The sequence below is a fragment of the Bombina bombina genome, chromosome 5 (genome assembly GCF_027579735.1).
Source record: "Bombina bombina isolate aBomBom1 chromosome 5, aBomBom1.pri, whole genome shotgun sequence".
Taxonomy (NCBI): Eukaryota; Metazoa; Chordata; class Amphibia; order Anura; family Bombinatoridae; genus Bombina; species Bombina bombina.
In genome coordinates this window covers 145,375,189-145,401,109 of record NC_069503.1, presented here as the reverse complement: position 1 = coordinate 145,401,109, position 25,921 = coordinate 145,375,189, and the positions used below count along the sequence as shown (strand labels likewise).

At 37.6% G+C, this 25,921-nt stretch overlaps 1 protein-coding gene across 1 annotated transcript in view; it reads right to left on the bottom strand.

Annotated features, from left to right (window-relative positions):
• Positions 1–10,004: 10,004 nt before the first annotated feature.
• The window catches only part of SNAP47 (synaptosome associated protein 47), a 114,185-nt gene continuing 98,268 nt past the window's right edge, over positions 10,005–25,921 (bottom strand). The window contains exon 5 of the mRNA XM_053713735.1: positions 10,005–14,620. Coding sequence (XP_053569710.1) covers positions 14,474–14,620 — 147 coding nt within the window. The 3' untranslated portion in view covers positions 10,005–14,473. The remainder of the gene's footprint in view (positions 14,621–25,921) is intronic.

The window sequence follows — 25,921 nt, the reverse complement described above, 5'->3', positions numbered from 1 at the left end:
CCTTTGTTTTATATGAGTTTATTTTTTTTTGGGCGCACACATCTTTTTTCCCTGCTTATATTTTTTTGCTCTTATTTCTTTTCCTACCTCTTTTGCTTGTCTATAAGTTAGACTGAGGTGCCAGTGAGGTGGGAGGTGTTTTATAGAACTCTTGGGATTTTGAATCTTTGCCTCCTCCTAGTGGCAGGAAAGAGTAATTCCCAGGAGTAATGGATTGTGAACTCTAACCACCACAAAATAAATTTATAAACCAAGTATAAATTATGTTTTACCAGAAAAGGTTAAGCGTGGCCAACATCACTTTTGCTCTGGGTTCTTCAAACTACAGGTCGGGACCCATTACTGGGTCGCAACACAATGTTTAAGGGGTCACGACTTTTGTGTGTGTAATGTGTGTGTTGTATGTATGTGTATTATGTGTGTGTGTAATATGAGTGTGTGTGTGTGTTGTATGAAAGTGTGTAGTGTGTTTCTGTGTTGTATGAGTGTGTGATGTGTGCGTGTTATATGAGAGTGTCTGTGTGTGTTGTATGAGTGTGTGTGGGTGTTATTACCTTTTACAACACTTTCAAGTTTGACTACACACAGAAATAAAGTACACACATTTTACTCACTTTGACAAAAATTGCAGCTATCTTGTTGTATATTACTTCAGAATGTTTCAGACAAAGCATAAAAATAGGGTTGGAAAGGTATGTGGTATCATAGCACTGGGCTTTGGGGAAAAAGTTTGAAGAACACTGCTCAAGCGCACACATTACTTTCAAAGCATATCGCAACCACGCTAAATAGCACTGATATTACAAGTTGAAACTTATGGGTTGCTCTCAAGAGAAAGCACAAATAGTGTGAGAAGAATTAGTGCGACCTGAGACTTGAAGTAAAGTGTAAGGGTTAAAATAATAATAAAAAAAAGTTTACAAAACACATGTAAAACACATTAAAATAATAATTGATAAAAAGGTTTTAAAAGGTTAAAAAGGGATATGGTATATGATATATGGCAAGGTGTTTGACTAGGAAGTGCTCCAATATATTATACACAGACATATATATATATATATATATATATATATATATATATAAAAAAATATGTGGACACATAGGGGTAGATTTATTACTCTGCATTCTACCCCGATAGTTTCAGGTTCGCCTGAAACGTAAGTTAAGAAGCAACTGTCGGTGAGCAGGGAGTGGCATTGCACACGCATTTCATTAGAAATGCTTGTGCAATGTTAAATGCCGACAGCGTATGATGTCGGCATTTAGCGAATTCGGGTGGACATGATTTACTACAGCGAATCATGTCCGCTCGCCTCTTGTTAAATTGACCCCAATGACTACTCATATTCTAATAAAAAAACATGTATACACATATATAAACACTGCAATATAATCTTTTATGGGTTTTTTAACAAAAATAATTGAAACTCCTATGTTCATCACTTTAAAAATAACATTTGTAATATATATATATCTATACTATATATACACAATATATACTGTATATAGAATGGAAAAATCCAGTCGACATTATTTAGGAAGGATACTGACAGAAATGCACTTTTACATTATACAAGCTGCCACCCTCCTGCTTTGAAAAAAGCACTGCCGAAATCCCAACTATTAAGAGCTGTTAGGAGCAATTCTGAGGTGGATACTAGAGATGAACAATTGAGTGAAATGATCCAACGCTTTGAGACAAGAAGTTATCCTAGACAGCTATTGTCTGAACAATGCGAAGAGATATTGATGGGCCGTGACAAAGAATCCAAACAAGAGGCCAAAAAGATGAAATTTGTGACCACATTCACTGGAGATAAGGGTCCACTGATGGACACTTTGAAACAACATTGGAAAATTATCAATACGGACAAGTCATTACCTCTGTTCAAAACCGAACCACCTAGGGTGGGATATAGGAGGTCGCAATCTCTACGTGATCTTCTGATTAAAACCGACCCCATTCACTGTTACAGACAGTCGACATGGTTGGATATTAAGAAACCTGGCGTCTTTCGATGCTTAGGTTGCACGACATGCGGAGGTCTTATAACCGGTTCAAGCTTTACCCACCCACATAAACGCAAAACCTATAAACATAGGTTTCGCCTTACGTGTACAACCACGTATATCGCATATCTCCTACATTGCATCTGTGGGCTGTATTATGTGGGTAAGACCTCCGACGACCTCCGCACCCGTATGGCGAACCATCGATCTGCAATCAAGACGGCACTCAAAAAGGGTTCATCAGAACAACCGGTTGCCAGACACTTTCTGGAATTACAACATAGTGTGATGGACCTTAAATATACAATTATAGATCATGTACCACCACTGCCAAGAGGAGGGGACAGAAATCGGATACTTCTCCAAAAAGAAGCTAAATGGACATTCCAGTTAGATACTATTGTCCCTAATGGGCTCAACACTCAATTGGATTGGCAGGTGTTTTTATAACTACCTGGATTTTTGAGATCCACAATCTATTCAGTTCCTATTTATATAGTTGAGATTCACGATCTATTCTGCTATATTACATTATATTATCATGCTGCATTGGGTATTAGACATTAATTGTGTTTGCCTATTTTGTAGGTTCTTATTTGGTGTAATATGTTTATACTTATGTCTTGTTATATCAAGACTATTTTGCTTGACACACGCCGCATGACAGTAGAGATCACTACTCTCGTTGGTTTAATATGCCTGATTATTGGCATCCTGCGAGTTTAAGCCTTTGTTTCTCACTGTCGCACGTGTTCTCTGCATTATTTTTTATTTTCGGCTTCTTGTAGCTTTTTGGTTGCTTGGCAACCATGGTGTTCTGCCTCCTATGTGCCGTTTAAAAGACAATGATAGAAGATACATATTATGTTTTGACATATGTTTCCTTTGATCCGCACATAATAATGGGCAGTTAGATATCTATTTCCTCACATTATGCTGGCTACCCTGTTTATTATGTTGTTCATATTGTTTATTATGTATTTATACATCCTTTGATATATTTCCATTTGTTACATGCCATACCACATTTGAGACTAAGTTTGGTTCAATATGCCTAATAATTCTGGCATATACTCATATCACTTACACTCTGGCTGCGATTTGGCATGTTACATTTGACAGGTGCCTATTATTACTTATGTTTATCCGTTGTCTTGGCAGCTGCGCTGTCCCACCCCCCACTGAGTGCCGACATTACCATTTCCGGTATTACGGCTTGAAGCTCCTTTGGTTCCTATGGTAACCAGTTTTGTCTGAACACAATGGGGGGTAGTTATCAAGCCGTCAACCTCAAATATGCTGGAATTCCGCAGCGTATTTGTGGCGAGGCTGATTCGCCTTAGTTATCAAAGGCTAGAGACCGGCAAAAGTAGAATTTTGTGACGTAAACTTCGATCCGCCGGACTCAGTCCGACACAGATCGATTCTTACGTCACTCCAGATGTTCCGCACACAAGTGCGGCACAATCTGACTACTTTTGCTAGTTATCAAATGACTAGCAGGTACGCTCGGCACTTTTACGGCCCAGCGTACCTGGTTTTCAAACCGCCACCCCTGGAGGCGGCGGATCCCATAGGAATCAATGGGAGTCTGACCATAGCGAAAGTACAAGTTCCCTGCTGCCAGACATCCCATTGATTCCTATGGGAGATGTCTACACCTAACACCCTAACATGTACCCCGAGTCTAAACACCTCTAATCTGTCCCCCCCTACACCGCCGCAACTAAATAAAGTTATTACCCCCTAAACCGCCGCTCCCGGAGCCCAAAGCAAGCTATAATATATGTATTAACCCCTAGGTTATTTTAAGGGGGGTTTGGGTTAGATTAGGGGTATGTGGGTGGTGGGTTTTAATGTTGGGGGGGTTGTATTTTTCTTTTACAGGCAAAAGAGCTGAACTCTTTGGGGCATGCCCCCACAAAAGGCCCTTTTAAGGGCTGGTAAGGTAAAAGAGCTTTGAACTTTTTTAATGTAGAATAGGGTAGGGCATTTTTTTATTTTGGGGGGGTTGTTATTTTATTAGGGGGCTTAGATTAGGTGTAAGTAGCTTAAAATTGTTGTAATATTTTTTTAAATGTTTGTAACTTATTTTTTTTATTTTTTGTAACTTAGCTTTTTTATTTTTTGTACTTTAGTTAATTTATGTAATTGTATTTAATTGTAGTTATTTGTAGGTAGTTTATTTAATTTATTTAATGATAGTGTAGTGTTAGGTTTAATTGTAACTTAGGTTAGGATTTATTTTACAGGTAATTTTGTATTTCTTTTAGCTAGGTAGTTATTAAATAGTTAATAACTATTTAATAACTATTCTAACTAGCTAAAATAAATACAAAGTTACCTGTAAAATAAATATAAATCCTAAGATAGCTACAATGTAATTATTAATTATATTGTAGCTATCTTAGGGTTTATTTTACAGGTAAGTATTTAGTTTTAAATAGGAATAATTTATTTAAGTATAGTGTAGTGTTAGGTGTAATTTTAACTTAGGTTATTTTTTAGTTTACAGGTACATTTCTCTTTATTTTAGCTAGGTAAGCTATTAAATAGTTAATAACTATTTAATAGCTATTGTACCTAGTTAAAATAAATTGAAATTTGCCTGTAAAATAAAAACAAATCCTAAGATAGCTACAATATAATTATTATTTATATTGTAGCTATATTAGGGTTTATTTTAAAGGTAAGTATTTAGTTTTAAATAGGATTAACTTAGTTAATAAGAGAAATATTATTTAGATTTATTTAATTAATATTTAAGTTAGGGTTAGACTTAGGTTTAGTGGTTAATAATTTTATTACAGTGGCGGCGGTGTAGTGGGGGGCAAGATAGGGGTTAATAAATCTATTATAGGTGGCGACGGTGTAGGGGGGGCAGGATAGGGGTTAATAAATTTATTATAGGTGGCGACGGTGTAGGGGGGGCAGGATAGGGGTTAATAAATTTATTATAGGTGGCGACGGTGTAGGGGGGGCAGGATAGAGGTTAATAAATTTAATATAGGTTGCGGCGGGTTCAGGGAGCGGCGGTTTAGGGGTTAAACTATTTAGTTGCGGCGAGGTGCGGGATCAGCAGGATAGGGGTTAATAATTTTATTATAGAGGACGACGGTATAGGGGGGGCAGGATAGAGGTTACTAGGTATAATGTAGGTGGCAGCGGTGTCCGGGAGCGGCGGTTTAGGGGTTAATACATTTATCACAGTTGCGGCAGGGTCTAGGAGCGGCGGTTTAGGGGTTAATACATTTATAAGAGTTGCGGCAGGTTCTAGGAGCGGCGGTTTAGGGGTTAGTAACTTTATTGAGTTGCGGGAGGCTCCGGGGGCACCGGTATAGGGATAGAACAGTGTAGTTTAGTGTGAGTGCTTAGTGACAGGCTAGCAATAAAGCTGGGAAAAAGCCGAAGAGCAGCGAGATCGGATGAGTGATAACTCTCACAGTCCGCTGCTCATCGCCCCGTACTTGGTGCACGGCCTTTTGACAGCTTTATTTGATAACTTAGGCGAACGTATTCAGGTCCGCGGCGGCGAAGGTAGGCGAGCTTAGGCGGGCGTATTGGGCCGGCAAAGGCAGGAAAGTAGACGGCTTGATAACTACCCCCCATCGAGCGGCGTTTTGGACACAGCATCGTACCAGTATTGTTAGTATGTTGCTCTTCTTCTGTCTTATGCAAATTTCGCTTCTGTTTTTTTTATATTGTAGTGTTTTTTTCACGTTGCCATGGATGATGACGTCACTCCATTCTGGGAGGCGCATCTACCATGGAGAGCGTGGTCACGTTAGTTTGGTGATGGGATTTAAGCATGGCTGGTGTTAAGTGTTTTGTAACTTTGTAAGTCTGAGGACGGGCTTTTTTTATGCCCAAAAACGTTCACAATAAAGTGAAAACTATACAAGACCTTTGGAGTGCTTCCTGTTTGCCTGGTATATTGATTTTTGAATAGCACCCAAGGCTGTTGTGGATTACGAACTGGAGTGCACTCTGTCTAAAAAACTTATATATATATATATATATATTTTTTTTTTTTAAAAAGAATGTCTTCTAAGCGAAGAACACAGAAATTTGAAGTATTCCTAATGCACCTTCAGCTTTAGCACAGTTGATCAAGAGCAGTTTCAGTAATAAAATGAAAATGATTTCTTTAGCGCTACCCTAGCACTAGTTCATGTGTGCCATATAGATAACATTGTATTCACTCCCTTGGAGTTATTTATGAGTCAGCACTGATTGGCTGAAATACAAGTCTGTCAAAAGAAGTGAAATAAGGGGCAGTTTGCAGAGGCTTAGATACAATGTAATCACAGATAAAACATTTTTTTTTAATATAACCGTAATGGTTATGCAGAACTGGGGAGTGGGTAATAAAGATATTATCTATCTTTTAAAAGAATAAAAATTCTGGAGTAGACTGTTCCTTTGAGTGACTGTGAACAGCTGAAAATGTACTTATAGATAACGCTAAAAATGGTTGCACAATGCAGGGCTGCGGCTTCTAAGGCTAATACAATACTAGCATGTATTAAAGCAGCCCCAGATAATCACTAATCCTCCACCAAATTTCACAGTGGGTGGGAGACACTGTGGCTTGTAGGCCTCACCAGGTCTCCGTCTAGCCATGAGAAGACCAGGTGTTGGGCAAAGCTGAAAATTGGACTCATCTGAGATGACCTAAAATTGTGCAGATTTATCTTTGTGAAGGGCGCATGTATCAAGCTATTATCCTGGAAGAAAACTTGCTTCCTACTGCTCTGACCATGTTAACCAACTCTGAGGATTGGTTTTCCAGCAGGACAATGTCCATACCACACAGCCAGGTCAATCAACGTGTGGATGGAGGACCATAAGCTCAAAACCTTGTCATGGCCAGCCAAATCTATAAATCTGAACCCCATTGAAAATCTATAGAATGTGATCTAGAGGAATATGGATGGTCACAATCCATCAAAGCTGAGCTGCTTGAATTTTTGCACCAGGAGTGGCATAAAGTCACACAACAGCAATGCAAAAGACTGGTGGAGAACATGCCAAGACACATGAAAACTGTGATCGAAAATCAGTTATTCCACCAACTATTGATTTCTGAACTCTCACTAAGTTAAAGAATAGTACTGTGTTGTTTAAAAATGAGTATGAACTTGCTTTCTTTGCAAACACTTAAAAAATGTTGATGTTATTTTGACCAGTTGTCATTTTCTGCAAATAAATGCTATACATGACAATATTTTTATTTGGAATTTGGGAGAATGTTGTCCGTAGTTTATAGAATAAAACAAAAATGTTAATTTTACTCAAATAGAAATAGTAAAACCAGAGAAACTGATCATTTTGCAGTGGTTTCTTAATCACTATAACTTTTTATTTTATTTGCATGGGAAAAAAGGGTGAAAAGGAAAAGCATAAACTCTACATCAACTCTTGTTTTGTGTTTTATAACAAAGAAAACACAGGACATTTTTAATATGTATACCCAGTTTTATTATGAGAGCACCATAGGAGAAAACAAAAATCTATGTTTACCTGATAAATTAATTTCTTTCCTGGTGGTGAGAGTTCACAAGACATCAAATGTTGAAATTACTCTCCAGTCCACTAGGAAAATAAAAAAAAACATTGCAACATACCACAGCTTAAATCAGCCATGTAGATGAAACAGAAAAGCAGAAATGACAGAGAGGCTCAAATGAGGTGCAAAACAAGTACTGCCTCCATCTATTCAAAAGAAAGGGCTCATGGATTCTCGTTATCAGTCCATGAGCGCAGCCCTTATTTTTGAGAAAGAGGAATGGCCCTTGAAGTTTTGATCAAAAGCTTATTTAATACCCCAGAGCAATTATTGACAACACCCAAGGATCCAAAATAGATCTCTCCAAAGCCTTCCAAAAAAGATTCAATCTGCTCCTTACCAGTAACTGGTATGGAATGGGGGCCTCACCTTCATAAAATTTAGACCAAGAAGGGTTGGGGAAACTCGATCTCTGGGCAGAGGAACAAGCGTTTTAATTCTTACATTGTTAATAGGAACGAAAACATCTTGCTGATCTAAGCTTACCCTTAGGCATTGTACCCTGAGGCAACAAATGTTCATACTAATCACCAGTGGGCTACGAAGGCGCAATGTACTTACCTCTCAGCACCTTCATCTACTGTACTTACCTCAGCTGCAAACAACTGCTTTCTGTAGACAGTCCCTTCCAAGGGACAAGCACGATGCCAATTACAAGGAACAGCTTTCTATAACCCAGGGGATTGACATATAAAGCCGCATTTAACCGGAGAGGGCTGTGGATCACACAAGAAGCAGAACACTGTAGACCGTTGGACTAGCAGATAAATCTGCATTTTTAACTGGGAGGCCTCTGACATTTTCACCCTGGTAAAAAAAAAAAGCCACTGCATGGCTAAAAACTCCTGTCCTTTCCTCTGTCATTCATAGGCACCTTGAGGGGTAAATGGGTCTCATATCGGTTAGAAAACCCCTATCAACGACGAGTAGATCAATACTTCAGAATTCACTTCACTCTATTTTTTGAGAATGTGCACACTTTTATCTGTCCATAATACATTTTGTGAAAGCAAATTATTTGTACTGATACACCAGCTTTTTTAGCACTACCTAGATTTGTTATTAGAAAGTAACTTGCATTGTACTATCAGCAGACGTGTTTTCGATTAGCTGCATATCTTGCCTGGAAATCTATATACAGGATTTCAATTTTTTATTTGGACCTATTAAATATTAAAGGTCTACCTCCTTTACTATCTAGGACAATGATGGTGAACCTTGGCACTCCAGATAATTCAGAACTAAATTTCCCATGATGCTTAGGAAGTCTGCGGTCCAGCCGAGCATCATGGGAAATGTAGTTCTGAAACATCTGGAATGCCAAGGTTCCAGATGACTGGTCTAGGACATATATGCTCTTTATAACATTATTGATCTGTCTGAAGCTCATAGACCATTTAAATCAAAAGTGGAAATGTAAGCAGATATATTTTTTTCCAAAAGGTACCAAAACCCACCTACCTTCAAAAATTAAATACATTTTTTTTTTACTTGAAATAGTTAGTGGATGCAATGATTCCCAATAACTAATGTAATCTCAAATTGACTGTTGCATTCCAAAGCTTCAGAATTAAAAAAATAGACTTTTAATGGAAACTTTATTAAATGTTGAACTATAACTGTGCTAGCCTGTAGCCATAATAAAGAACATATAAGATACATGCACCAAAAATAATCATAATAATAATAATGGAACATTTGAAACATAAAAAAAACATTCAACATGAAATTTTTAAAAAAGTAATTTTTGGATCCATGAGTCAAGCAATTAGCTCAAGTAATAGCTTCTTTGTTTGATTGATTATATACAGTATATATATATATATATATATATACACACACACACACACACAGTATATAGGAAGCAGCATTGTTGCAAACCAAGATAAAACAAATTTTACATTCCGGATCCTCTGGGAAATTTTCTGACAACAAAATTGACAATATTAAAATAGTACATTTGTTAAATGTCTGAACATAACCTCAATAAACCCTTAAAGAAAAAAATATTTAACATGCATTTTTATAAACCATAAAGTGAATTTTTTTTTTTTTTCACATTTATAGATAATTGTATTTTTTAATAAAAGATTTAGACCCTATGTATCATATGGTGGACTCACCATGTTCCCAGCTAGGGAACCTGTCAGCCCACTTTTGTAGCAAGTGGATGATCCTCGTCCCCTGCCTGCAATTTATTAATACACAAGCAAATAATGATAATAATAATGCTTTAACTGTCCCACCTCTGAAACCGCAGAGGCGTTAGGAAGCAGCAGTCTTGCTATCACTACTTGAAAACTTTAAAGCTTGAGAAATGAAACTCTTTAAGTGGATGCAATATTGTGACAATAATAAAATAATCTTTTCATGATACCCATAACATAACACACAACATATTCAATAATTAAACACTGAAAACTTTTATACTTATACACCTTTAACAAGTTTATTAAAATGTAATAATAACTAAGTAAAATTAGCATATTTTAAATCGGAGTAACTATAGTCTCATTTAGAATAAGCTAACAGTCAATAACACTTAACAGGTTTTTATATTATTTCTATCTTCAAAGGGACAGTTGAATGAAATGTATTATTATTCAGATAGGGCAAGCAATTTTAAACAACTTTCCAATTTACTTGTATCATCAAATTGCTTAGTTCTCTTGTTGTTCTTTGTTGAAAAGTATACCTAGGTAGGCTCAGGAGCAGCAGTGAAGTTATGGGAACTAGATGGTGATTGGTTCTTGCACATATATGCCTCTTGTCATTGGCTCACCCAATATTTTAAGATAGCTTCTTGTAGTGCATTGTTGCTTCTAGGTTTGTTCTTCAAAAAGGATACCAAAAGAATAAAGCAACTTAGATAATAGAAGTAAATTGGAAAGTTGTTTGAGATTGCAAGATATATATTAATATCAGAATCATGAAAGTTTAATTTTGACTTCATTTTTTATTTTACATAGAACAAATATAAAGTGCAAAGCAATTTGTAAAAAATACACATAAATATACAAAGTATGATCCTACTTTGTTAAGGTTACACAAAAAAGGTAAAAGTATCAGAATTTGTAAACTATCAAAATACACTGCTGTATACACAATCTAAATGCATTAAAAATACAAAATAGAAAGTGAAAAGCTTAAATGTAATAAAACATAAAGGACATAATCTGCATTCTAAAGTAATATTAAATACAAAGCACAAGGTGTAAAAGCAGAAGAACTCTGTCATGCAGTGCTATATTGCACTGGGTGCGTCTCTCCTTCATATTCAGAAATGCCTGGAACGCCTCTTAGTGAAGTATAACAAATCTGCCTTTTTATAATCGTGTGAGGGATCTCGCAGTGCTGTAGGATCACTTTAGATCAACTCATCTGAGTGGAGAGCTTTAAATCATCAGGCACAATGTCATGAAAGCAGATTGTAAGGGTGGGAGTAAACATTTTAATGCACAGTGGTAGCTTCCCTTATAATTAAGATAAATAATGTATTACAATGTAGTATAGTGATTAACAACATATAACATACACCATGATTATAAACAAAATTCCCAGAATGCTATATTAGAGAAGTATTTTACTGACAGCTGTGCAAATTGCTTCCTTGGATTTCAAAGGGTTTCAAATTCTAGGCCATTATTTTCCATTAACCATAAAAAATTATATATATTCTTTTTCTTCACAATGCCATACTCACCATGACCATCCCATTAAAACCTCTTACTAGTGATATTCCAAAAATACTTTGTGCATGGGGTTTGACTTCATTTCTGCTGTTTTTACCATTTTTCTGCTCCAATACCAAAATCACTGCTCAGATTTCACCTCTGTCGTAACTGTGACATTATTATACTCAAAGTGAATGAATGTACAAAACACTATAGGAAAAAGGCTTTTTCTGCAGTAGTCAAGATTAAATTAGATACATCTATTGATCATGCAAAATATACATATACATTGCTTCTTATAACTCTTCTATTGGATTGGAATAGACTTCTTAAATACATCAAATGACTTAGGGCCTGATGATAAAACATTTGCCTGCTTGGAGAGAAATTGTAATGCAGACTTCACAGGGGCTGAACTCACTAAATTCTAAAAGAAAAAGGGCAGAACGCCCAAAAACTATGAGATCTCTCGTTTATATATGTGAAGGACAGACAAGCCCAGTGCAATATAGCACTGCATTATTATTATTATTATTATCGGTTATTTGTAGAGCGCCAACAGGTTCCGCAGTGCTATAAACAAATGCAGAGTACAACAAAACAATTATAGGGATCAAACCGGTAGAGGGTCCTGCCAAGAGTCGCACTGTTGTAGTCAGCGCTTAAGAAGGTGATCTACAAACATCTGGACTCTTAGGCTTACATGCTAAGGGGGTTCAGGGGATAGCAATGGAAGAGAGGAACTGGTATAAAGAAAGGTTAGCGTAGGTTGTATGCATCTCTAAACAGTAGAGTCTTTAGGGAGCGCTTGAAGCTTTCAAAACTAGAAGAGAGTCTTGCATGATATGAAAGTTTTGTTACTCTTTTTGTATTTTATATTACTTTACATTTAAGATTGGGTCTTTTCAGTATTATTCATTTAAGATTTGCACATTTTAATACATGTAGATTTAGATTCAGCATATTTCTGATTATATTTCGAAAGTTCCTGTGTTACTTTAATAAATTAAGATCATACTTGGTATAGTTATGTGTATAATTTTACAAATTACATTTTACACAAGCTGATCTCACTGATTTATCTTTCCAGCTGTAAGCAGATGAAGTTTGCTAAAAATTCACAATACACTTATTTAACTGACAGAAAAGTAATATATACTAAAATATAGACAAAAACATTGTAATGAAAACATGCCAATTCCATCTGTATTTGCTGCAAACTGAGATTTTATATCCGGTCTCTTTCCCCTGTGAAATTCTGTATCCCAGGGAGCTTCATTACTGTCTAAGGAAGGCGTCACTCATTTGCCTGGGACTTCCAGGTCCTGCCCTTTTTCTTATAGACCTGGGAAGTCTGCACTATAGTCTGCACTATAAGTTATATCCAAACTGGAGAATCTTTGCTTATCTGGACCAAAGAAATAAAACTGGAAAACTAAGCACAATGTAATTTGTAAAAGATACACATAAATATACAAAGTATGAGCCTACATTATTAAAGTTACACAGAAACTGTGAAAGCATAATCAGAATTTGTAAAATCACAATCCTAAATACAATCCTAAATACACTGCTGTTATACAAAATAAAATACAAAATAGAAAGTGCAAAGTTTAAATTTAATAAAACTTAATCTGAACTCTAAAGTAAGATAAAATACAAAGTGTAAATGCAGCAGAACTCTCATATCATTAAGTGCTATATTGCACTGGGCTTGTCTCTACTTCACATACAGAAATGCAGGGGATGGCTTTTTAGAATCTCACTAGAGATATCAAAGTGCTGGAAGATCATCTTATACCATCTCGTCTGAGTGGAGAGCTTTATATTATTAGGCCCTTAAAGAGACATGAAAACATGCAATTTTAAACAACTTTCCAATTTACTTCTATTACCAAATTAGCTTTGTTCTTCTGGTATCCTTTGTTGAAGAGTAAACCTAGCTAGGCAGCAATGAACTGCTGGAAACTAGCTGAACACACTGGGTGATCCAATGACAAGAGGAATAAATATATATATATATATATATATATATATACACACACACAGACACCAAATTCTAGCTTCCTCCCAAGTTATGCTTTGCTGCTCCTGGGCCTACCGCTGTATGCTTTTCAAGAAAGGATACCAAAAGAACAAAGCAAATCTGATAAAAGAAGTAAAATTAAATTGTGTTGTAGTGACTAAGAAAAATATATAACAACATTTCACACAAATTTGTTATTCCAATTCAAAATTATAAACATTTGAAATATGAAAAATCAGGCTTATAATGTAGTGTTTTGCAGAGAACTACTGTGCATGCACACAAAAAGATTTGTATCATCATCTCCTCCTCCTAAGGAACTATTTAAGGAACAAATGGTACCTTTGAAGAATCTCAATTTTTTTTTTAAGCAAAAACCAGGCACCTTTATTTATTAATTTTTATCAAATTTCATGCAAAACTATTTAACTGCTTTTCTGTAGGTAGGAATTTTTTTTTTGCAACAATGTTATACATATAGTATTTAAGATACGTGCACACTATTGAGCCTACCTCAGTATGCTCTCATAGAAAAGAGCTACGTTTCAACAAAAGAGACCAAGAGATAGAGGTTGTTTTTTTTGTATTGCACACTCTATCCCAATTATGGAAGTTTAATTTTAACTTGCATTTAACTAGTTAATCAAACAACTTTTACACATAAAAATAGTTATCACAGTGGAATAATTTACATTTCCCTAAACAGACAAAATTAAAATTTCATGATTTAGATAGAGCATGGAATTTTAAATAAGTTTCCAATTTACCTTTATTATCATACTAGCTTTGTTCTGTTGGTATCCTTTGTTGAAAGCATACCTAGATAGCTCAGCAACAGTAATGCACTGCTGGGAGCTAGATGGTAAATAGGGGTTGCACATATATGCCTTTTTTCATTGACTCACCCAATGTGGTCAGCTAGCTCCCAGTAGTGCATTGTGCTCTAGAACTTAATCTTCAAAAAATTATACCAAGAGAAAAAAGCAAATTTGATAATAGAAGTAAATTGGAAAGTTGTTTAAAATGTTATTTTCTATTTGAATCGTGAAATACATTTTTTGGATTCCATGTCCCTTTCAGTGGTCATTTTCTGTTCATGTAAACATTCTGGGCGTGAGAATTCTTCAAAAGATATATTTAAAAAGAACTGTCATGATTTTGCAAGAAAGGAAAATATGAATCACTTCATCGCTACAGAAGATTTCGCATTCTTCGATTCTGTTTGTCGATGCTCATAATTGCTCGATCAGTGGAGGAGGTGATCTGATCCAGTTCCTCATCTTGTCTCTCCAGCTCATTTTCTGCTTCCAAGGCAAGACCCTTTAGCTTCATCAATATCTGCAACATAAAGCACTCAGGTTAAAGGGATAATACATCTTAAAGGGACAGTCTACTCCAGAATTGTTATTGTTTAAATATTAGATAATCCCTTTATTACTCATTCCCCAGTTTTGCATAAACAATCAACACTGTTATATTTTACCTATATGATTACCTAGTATCTAAGCCTTTGCAAACTGCCCCCTTATTTCAGTTCTTCTGACAGATATGCATTTTTACCAGTAGGGGTGAGCTTTCGGATCCTTCTTTAGCTTCATTAGGATCTGAATGCAGAAGTAGGCGGCCGCTTGTGCCAATCACAATAAGATCGGGATTTACACAGCGTGTTGCACTTTAACCAGAATAAATGCAGCTCTGAAAAGAGCCGAATTGCACAAGCAGACGCCTACTTCTGCATTCGGATCCTAACAAAGCATCGGAAAGCACTCCCCTATTTTATTTTTATATAATAATCTTTTATTACAAAGAAAGTTTGCATTGACATACTAAATACAATATATAATCATATAGATATCTAGGGTGTAGATATATATTTTACCAAAAAAACATCATATATATATATAAATAGGTATTTATTAATATTTCACATTGCAATCTTCTTGACATAGCAGAATATGTTCTATTTATTCATATTTTCATGTCGGGTTAGCACCCTTGAGAGAATGCGATCTGGTTTGCACACGAGTAGGGTGTTAGGTTTATTCCCAATTTCTTGCTCCATTGGCTTCTATGGGGGAATACGTTAACGCGGTCACAATATTCTAGCTTTGGTTTTTTTGCCAGCGAATGGTTAGCACTTGTGCAAAATCTTTTTATTTTCAACTTGTAATACACACACTACTAGATGCACACACAAAGCTTACTTCTAGCGCAGTTAGCACACGAGTGGGAGCACAAACTACCGATCCACTCAAAATCTAGCCAGTAGTGTCCATCGTTTCCTCACAGATCATGGCCAGCTATAGAGCACTATATGAATCCTCCCTTATTTGGTAAGGTATTTGCTTTATTAAAGATTGCAAAGCAACAAATATTACTTCTCTATATAGGAGCTGCAGAGTAAACTGTCATCCCTATGGGTACGCACTATAGATCTGTGAAGTCAGATCAGGGCCGGATTGGGCCGCTTGGATACCAAGAAAAATCCTGGTGGGCCGCCGGCTGGCAGAGGCTACTCAGACAGCTGCAGTGGAGGAGAGAGCGCAGCAAGCAACTTGAGTTGTGTGAGGGAACGGAGCGCAGCGGCAGTCGGAGCCGCCAGTAGCACTGCACACAGACTGACATCCTCAGCCACCGCAGTCAGTGTCAGTAGTCACAGTGCTCAGCCGACACAGCATAGATAGGCCCGCCCAGGGGAGCTCTTAGCCTGGGATAAGAGATGGGGCTGGACTCAGTGTGTGTGGGTGGGGGAAGAGGCCGGTCGAGGCAAGGAGGAGATTTGCACGCTCAGACTCAAACAGCAAAGAGAGTGCTGCCCAGGCCGTGGGATCCACACCAACCTATTTCAGTCTGGTTATTTACCAGAATCGCACTGTGCTTGATAACAAGGGCCTAGGCTAGTACTGTAGTAATACTTTACTGTCTACTTTGAACCAAAAAAATGTGTGGTTGTAACTCACAATAAATATATATATATTATATTTATATCATATATTTACATATTATATTTATATACAGTATTATATATATCTATATAAGTTGAAGGGAAAACCAGGGGTGTGGCTGGGCTGGGCCGGTCTATACAAATTTCCAGGGCCAGTCTGATTTGCCAGTCCGGCCCTGAGTCAGATTTATCCACCAATATGTATAGGGCTGTATCTTGTTGTAAATTAAACAATTACTGCTATACAAAAGAAAGACTAAATTCAATTTAAATGAACCCCTTAGTTGACAGAAACAAGCTCCAAGTAACATCCTTAATAACTATGAATAACAATAAGTGTGTATTATACATTCAACAGCAAACTCTGCAGTATCTGATAGAGAGGTTTCATCTATGGAGTCCCATGTAAACAGATACAGTCTGAGGAAAGGAAAACAGTCTAATAGGTAAGTTTCCTACCCACATATCACCCTATACTTGACTTCTCCTGTATAGTAGAAACATAGAAACATAGATATTGACGGCAGATAAGAGCCATAGGCCCAGCAAGTCTGCCCCACCTTACCTAACAGTATAAACTTATCTAGTTCGTAGGATAGCCCTATGCTTGTCCCATGCATTTTTAAAGTCCCCCACAGTGTTTGTTGCTACTACCTCTTGAGGAAGTTTATTCCATAAATCAATCACTCTTTCTGTAAAGAAGTGCTTCCTCAAATTACTCCTGAATCTACTACCCTTTAGCTTGAGCTCATGACCCCTTGTTCTTGAATTTTCCATTTTATGTAAAATACCCACAGCCTCAGTTTTACTAAACCCTTTAATGTACTTGAAAGTTGCTATCATATCACCTCTTTCCCTTCTCTCCTCTAAGCTATACATATTTAGGTCATTGAGCCTATCCTGGTAAGTTTTATTTTTTAGACCATGTACCATTTTGGTAGCCCTCCTTTGCACAGATTCAAGTTTGTTAATATCCTTCTGAAGATATGGCCTCCAGAACTGCACACAATACTCAAGATGAGGCCTAACTAATGATCTATAAAGTGGCATAAGAACCTTACTATTTCTGCTGCAAATACCTCTACCAATACATCCAAGCATTCTGCTAGCCTTACTCGCTGCCTTACTACATTGTTTACTAAGTTTTAAATCATCTGAAATAATAATTCCCAAGTCCTGTTCCTCGTCTGTAACAGTCAGTAAAGTGTCATTGAGTCTGTAATTAACATTTGGATTTTTCTTCCCTAAATGCATTATTTTACACTTTGCTGTGTTAAACTTTAGATCCCAGTCGTTTGTCCAATCCTCCAATTGTTGTATATCACTTCTCATTTTGTCTACCCCCCCTGGAACATCCACTCTGTTGCAAATTTTTGTATCATCTGCAAAGAGACATACTTTCCCCTGTAGCCCTTTGCTGATATCGCAGATAAATATGTTAAACAAAACAGGCCCCAGAACTGACCCCTGAGGAACACCACTAGTAACAGCCCCCTCTGCTGAATGAACTCCATTTACTAAGACACTTTGTTTTCTGTCCTTAAGCCAGCATTCCACCCAGTTCACAATTTTTGAATCTAGACCATCTAGTAGGATATAGACTAATAAGAACAGGGAGGCACATGAAAACCAGCGGGTCAGCTAAATTAACAGTTTACGGAGGTAAGGTAAGACAGACCCCAATATGCCAATGGACTCCACGCTGTTTCACTATCTCTGCCATAATGGGTCCCTATTTAATATTTTCCAGTAAAAACATTTTCCACTTCCTGTTAAAAGTTAAAGTGCCGACATAACCCGGTTTTATTCCACACAGTCACCGGTTGCACACTTTTTTTACCTCTTTGATAACTGACTGCAGCAGAGAGGGAAAACAAGGATACAAAATGGCAGCACACATTGTTTTATGGACACAAAAAGCTTACACTGTTTTCAATATTTAAACAATTAAAATAATCTAAAAAAAATTATCTGTATTTTATTTTCAGGCTAAAATTTGTTATTAATATATCATTTTATATAACATTTATGTATTATTCAGGCCAAAGCTTGTCATTATACCAATACCAATACAAATAATAGATGTTACAAAGGCGGTTTTGCCTGCTTTTTCAAAACAGTCCCCTCCTCCTTCATAAACTATGCTCAAGGTATACAACAGGGCAATATTAAAGTACTTCTTCTCTCATCAAATTACCATCAATAAGCAAGGACATAAGGAAATGCCTCGGACAGTCTCTATCCAGCTTAAAAAATAAACACTGTACTAACAAACCTAAATTAATATTTGTATAGAGAAAAAAGTGAGAGAGAGTGAAAACAATCCTTTATAGGGATTCACCCAGGTAGAGACTGGGAATTCAGCACGCTTTTTAAGTTTAAAACCAATTCTGGTTATATTTTATTTGTCATTAGTGCACACATACTAAAAACGTGTTGAACTTGTCAAATTTTCTTCATTCTCTTGGTATGTTTATTTGAAAAGCAAGAATGTAAGTTTAGATGCCGGACCATTTTTGGTGAACAACCTGGGTTGTCGTTGCTGATTGGACAGCACCAATAAACAAGTGCTGTCCATGGTTCTGAACCACAAATTTGCTGGCTCCTTAGCTAAGATGCTTTCTTTTTCAAATAAAGATAGCAAGAGAACTAAGAAGAATTGATAATAGGAGTAAATTAGAAAGTTGCTTACAATTGCATGCTCTATCTGAATCATGAAAGAAAAAAAATTGGGTTCAGTGTCCCTTTAAATATAGAATTATGTAGAGCAGGGCTACAGCAAGTGTATTTCCTTTTTTTGTCACAGGAAGAAAGGGGATGGTGAAAGAGAGGGCTGAAAGAAAGTTAGTTCTGATACCTACTTATAACTAATAATAACTGTCTCCCCAGAATTGTGAGCATCTTTAAAGGGACATAAAACAGGTTGAGATCTGTGCATATCCTAAAAAGGGCTAATTAATTAAAAATAGTTTGCATAAAAAAAATTGTTTCAAAGTATTTTAAAATAATTTTCAAAAATAAGCAAAATGAATTACATAGCTAAGCTGCCTGGAGCTGCCAACTACACCCCCCTTATCAGTGTTTAGACACAGGCATTGTATTTCAACTGAGTTCACAGGTTCTAGGCATGCTCCAGCAGATAATCCCTATGCATTTTTGCATTCTACCAAATCAGCAATAGATATAGATACAGCCATAGAAGGAAACGTGTGGGGGGAGTTAGAGCTTTACAATTCAGAAACTAAAAAGAAAGGGTTAATGGCGAGGCACTGCTGTATAAATGTACAGGTAAAGTAATTAAAGTACATATTATATTTTGTCTCTATCCCAACTTGTTTTATGTCCCTTTAAGTATCAAACACCTCTATCAGCCCCTCTATTTATATGCTACCAAAAAAAGAGCATTTTGTGAAAGCATATTGGTACAAAACAAAAAAGTAGCAGTAAAAAGGCATGTGGGTAATTACTACACCGTACATCCCCTGCGGCAAAAACATATGGAAAAAAACAAAAAACAAAATTATTATTATTATTATCGGTTATTTGTAGAGCGCCAACAGATACTGCAGCTGCAGTTTGTTTATCAGCCTACATTTATGATATATCCTATTTTTAAAGTGCGTTCACATAGTGGAATAAATGAAAAATGTGAACCAGGCACAAACTTAGCTGTTACTGCTTATAGGCTACTGGGAAATCTTAGGACATTTACAAAACCAGTGTGACACAGCAGAGATTCCAGCTGTGCCAGTTATGTTTGCATTTCATGTCATATTTCTGGCTAAAACTAACACAAACAAATGCCACATGCGGATGGCTGGAAGGATTTCTGGGGTCTGAAGTCAATCCAATAACTGTCCACTTGCTATTTCTAAAGCAACAATGATGACAGGCTGTCTAGTCAGCGATGCACAAACGCTACTAACCACTAAGGAAGAGTCAGCTTTGCCAAATTCCAAATGTGAGTAAAAAGATTAACAAATTTCAGAGTAGCAGTGACAATGGCCTTAAAGGGACACTTAAGTCAAAAATTAACTTCATGATTCAGATAGAGCATGCAATTTTAAGAGACTTTCCAATTCACTTTGATTATCTAATTTGATAGTCTTTTTATATGCACGCTTTCTGAGGCCCCAAATCCTACTGAGCATGTGCACAATTTCACTGGGTGTACGCATACTAGTCTTTGATTGGCTGATAGGGAAATAGTAGGAAAAAAAAAATTGTCAGAAAAAAAACTACTACTTATTTTAAATTAAAAGTAAGTGTTATTGAATAATCTTTTTTATTATGCATGTATTGAATGGTCTTTTAATTAAAGAAAGGCTGGGTTCAAAGAGAAGTTGTCTTGAGGTGTCTATGGGCTCGATTCTCTAAAGCTTTCAGCTAGGGCAAGATTATCAGACAAGATCCATCAGTGTTACGAGATCCTTCAAAGATTCTTTAAAGGCATATTTTACCTTGAGAGCTGTATATATCACTAAGGTGTGCACCCTACATTTTTGTATACCGAAGAAACACATACAGAGCAGTGCACAATCAAATAAGCAGTTTTAAAATCGTACCATATAGAAACTGTTATTAAAGTATGGTTTAAGAATTGTATTAAAGGGACATGTTACCCAAAGCTGAATTACTTGAAGTGATGCAGTATAACTGTAAAAAGTTGTCCAAAAATATCACCTAAACACTATGTAATAAAGGAAGTAGCCACATCCCATTGTAAATGGCCTTAAGCAACCAATCAGAAAGCTTGTCCTGGGAATTCTAGCTTTATACTCACAGATGTCACATGGGCTATCTAGTTTATCCTGTGGCTGGACTGTTATCCAAAGGACATTTGTCCAACTGACATTTGTGTGACGGATAATATTCCATCGGATAACAGTCCAGTCATGAGATAGATAGATAGATAAGGATAGATACAGATCGAAAGATAGATTAGATAGATAGAACCACAAGAATGGACACAGTACTCATGCATTCTATACTATAATCGTGTTTGTAACGCGTCCGTCGCCATTGCCGGTTGCACACGCATCCTCAAAGGAATGTTTGCATGTGCAAGGCAGCCATAAGAATGTCGGCTGCATGCGCAGCCGAAAGAATCCACCTGGATGAAGCGTAGGCAAACGAAGCCTTAAAAAAAAAATGCTACTGCCCACATGAAATAGCTAAAAAACACGTAACCACCCGCAAGAAATAAGAAAAAAAAAACTAACCGCCCGCACAAAGTAAAAAAAATAAAACTAACCGCCCGCACGAAGTATTAAAAAAAAAATAACCACCCACACGATGTATTAAGAAAAAAATAAACATAACCACCCTTACTAAGTATTAACCATTAAATCACTAAACTTCCACAACAGAAACTACCTAACCCTTACACCGCCAAACCCCCTCATTGCCAACTAAATAAATTACAATATTAACCCCTAAACCGCCAACTAATTATACTATTATCCCCTAAACCGACAAACCGTCACATTGCAATAAACCTAATTATCCAATTAACCCCTAAACCACCAACCCCCCACATCGCAATAAACCTAATTTAACTACTAAGCCCCCTAAATTAACCCCAATCACTACTACATTGCAATTAATATAAAAAATACTAACATTAAATTACAAAAAAAAAATCTAACATTACAAAAAATAAAAAAGGTCTAACATTACAGAAAAAAATAAACAAAATTATCAAAAATAAAAAAATTAAATCTAATCCCTTTGAAAATAAAAAAGCCCCCCACCCACAAAAAATAACACCCCCTAATCTAAAATAAACTACCAATAGCCCTTAAAAGGGCCTTTTGTAGGGCATTCTTTTACTTAAGAATGCCCATTAAATCCCTAATCTAAAAAAAATAAAAAAATAAGACTAAGCCCCAAATAGGTACTCGCCATTCCTGAAGTCCGGCGGAGAAGGTTTTCTTTCAGGCGGCTCCATCATCTTCTATCTTCATCAGGAGCAAGGGTGGTGCGGAGCGGGCTTCACCGACGCATGGATCCTCTTCGGCAGTTCCCAGCGGCAGTACTCAGCGGCGTGGAGACTCCTCTTCATGTGATCGTCCGTCGCACACTGAAGATTACCAAGGTACCCCATATTTATTGGGGGGAATTTTATAGGGGTATTAGTTTAGATTTATTTTTTTATTTTGGATAGCTTTGTTTATTTTTTTCTGTAATTTTACATTTTTTAATTTTTTAAACATAGACTGCCCTCTGGGCAGGCTTATTGCCTAGTATATATATATATATATATATATATATATATACAGGTAGCCCTCAGTTTATGCCGGGGTTAGGTTCCAGAAGGAATGGTTGTAAATCGAAACCGTTGTAAATTGAAACCCATTTTATAATGTAAGTCAATGGGAAGTGAGGGAGATAGGTTCCAGGCCCCTCTCAAAATTGTCATAAGTAACACCTAATATATTATTTTTAAAGCTTTGAAATGAAGACTTTAAATGCTAAACAGCATTATAAACCTAATAAAATAATCACACAACGCAGACTTCACTTGCATTTTTCTGCAAAGTTCTTTCTATGTATTCCAATCTGGACTGATTTATAGACAGGAAGATCTTGTTCCTTTGAAATCTGCTCGATAGCTCAGGTCTGGTTAAACTGATTAATTTCAGCTTGCTTGGCTTTGCTGCAACACAAGCGGACAGCTCCACCTACTGGCTATTTTAATAAATGCACTGCTTCTCAATGCTTTTCAATAGCAGTCACATGACTGGAAAAAAAGGTTGTTATTCTGAAACGATGTAAATTGAACCGTTGTAAAACGAGGGCCACCTGTATATAAATATAAATATATTTTTCAAAAAACCACATCAGATATATGTAGAAATATTTATTTATGAATAAATAGAACATATTATTCTTTGTGAAAAACTTTAATTATGCTTACCTGATAATTTTCTTTTCTTCAGATGGAAAGAGTCCACAGCTGCATTCATTACTTTTGGGAAATAAGAACCTGGCCACCAGGAGGAGGCAAAGACACCGCAGCCAAAGGCATAAATACTCCTCCCACTTCCCTTATCCCCCAGTCATTCTGCCGAGGAACAAGGAACAGAAAAAGAAATAACAGGGTGAAAAGGTGCCAGAAGAATAATAAATAAGAGATGCCCCACAGAAAAATTACGGGTGGGGAGCTGTGGACTCTTTCCATCTGAAGAAAAGAAAATGATCAGGTCAGCATAATTTAAGTTTTTCTTCATAAATGGAAAGAGTCCACAGCTGCATTCATTACTTTTGGGAAAACAATACCCAAGTTATAGAGGACACTGAATGCAACCCATTCTGAGGGCACCAAGCCTGAAAAAACCACAACCCAACCAAACCCCGCTTCGTCGGAGCCGAGCAAAAGACTAGAAAGAAAAGGCCCCAAGGACACTGACCCGCAGATAGTCCGAAAGCCTAACTAGAGACCGCAAGCAGACTCACAGAGCCAACACTCCTCCAAGAGAACCGTCGTCCAGCAGTTGGTCTCCTTACTAGTACAGTACCAAAATCCCCAAAAGGGAGAGGACAAGGGTAAGCCAAGGGATACCCAAAAGGTACAGCAAAATTCATAAAGGAAAAACCCCCTTCAAAGGAAGGCCAAGTCCACAGAGAATAGATCCCGAGAACAAGGGGAGACAACGACAAACCCACAAGGAGCAACCGGACTTCATCAAGGAGAAGAAACATCTCCCAAACATTATGCAACAGCACCGAAAAAGACAGCTGAAGACAAAGTCCTCAAAACATCAGAACTCACAGACTGAGCAAACAGAAATAACAAGCAGCAAATTCAGAAAATAAACATCTGAGTCCACTAACATTCTGCCATCCGTAGGAAGACACGGAGAAAACACTATCCGTAAGGAAGAAGCAGCCCAAAACAGAGATTGCCCAACCTCTAAGACAGAGGCCACTCTCCAGGCAATCCAGGCCACCAAGCCTACTCACAGATCTCAAAGGGGAGAGGCACAGAACCTCTAAAAAAAAAAAAAGAAGGTCCACTGTCACCCCCAAGACCTGAACAACATGAACAACAGATCTCAGATCCTACACCTAGCTGGACCAGCCCAAGCAACGGCAGATCTGAAAGTAAAGGAACGGAAAGGAACCCCAAGACCGGCCCCCAAAAGGGCGGATGAATGGACACAGCCACTTCAACCTAAAGACAAATGAGCAGGTGTTAGACCCAAGGAGATCTAGCAAGGCCACCTGACTAAGTCTCAATGGGGAGCCAGACCTCCCCAGATGGAAAGGAACAACTCAAAGAGCAGACCAATCCCTGAACCAGATAAACATCTGTTCCAATCTCCTGAACACAGGAGAGGCCCCTAAAAACGGAACCACAGCTCCGTAAGGAGGACAACGAGCCCCATGAAAAGGAGAGCATCGATAACACCTGCCCATAAGTCAGGAAGTCGTAGGAAGAACCAAGAGGACACAAGGCCACAGCACTGAGGAACATGGAAGAACCCCTTAAAACACTATCGTGCTAGCACACATAACAGGTGGAAAAGTGACAACTGAGCAACCGCAAACATTCTGTTTGTTAGGCAGGAAAGACCACCATCAGGTCACGATAGTTGGCCGTCCCAAGGGAACTGTATCATCCGGCACAAGACAAGGCCCAAGGAGCACCGGCTCAATAAATCTGGCCAAGTTGTAAAACAGAACAGCCAGAACAAGGGCTAAGCCCAAGTACCCCGGAAACTGGAAACCCCAGGTCAGTCCTAGGATCAAAAGGTCCGGTAACATCCCACGGCAGAATCCAAAAAGAGAAAACACAGAGTAAAGCCCTCAACAACCGGAAGATTAGGACAAGAAGCCTGGGCCCCACAAATGTTTAGATTAAACAATCCTCCAGGCACATAAATCTCTTGTCTGATATAAAAAACAGACCTCCCAGGGAAAAATCCAGATTAACCTGGATAACAAGAGCGAGAAGCCCTTGCAAGTCCCGACCCAAATGGAAGAGACCCCCCCTTGCAGGAGCTCAACACTCAAAAGAGCCAGGGCCATAAAGGACACTAGAGCTAACAGGCGTCCAGGCATCATTAACATGAGTGTGCTTGAAAAGTGTGGCTAATCCCTCTAAGGGGCACAAGGCGCTGCTCATTTTATCAACCTCGAAAGGAGGAAAAGCTGAGTAGACCTCGCCGGGGATTGAATTTGCAACCCTCAGTTTGCTACAGTACAGAGTAGCCCCAGAGCATTAGTATGCTGAGCTAGCTGTCCAGCTAGCAACGAGCTCCAGACACAAGGGGAACAGTGAGGACAAGTCACCCGAACAGAACAACATCAAGCCTCCACATCACTTCAGATTCGAAGTCAGAGAACAGAAAAACATGGGTTTGAATGCCACCTTGATGGCAATGTCTGAACCATATGAATGGAAAACCACTAGGACCTCTTCTATCCCAAGAAGAAGATGCAGAGCATTCCCAACACCGGGAAAGGACCCCTAACCGGAGCCCAAAAACTCCTCACTGTCTAATGTCCCAAAGTTCCCGCAGGAAACATAGTATGAAAAAAAAAAAGAAAATTCATCCTAACCGGATAAAATAAAATAACAGGCACCCCAAGGGTTAACGCCCAAGAAGAAAAGAAAGATCCGCAGGACCAGCCTAACGGAAACCCTATTCTTCCAAAAAAACTGGGAAGGATCTCGATAACAAGACTTA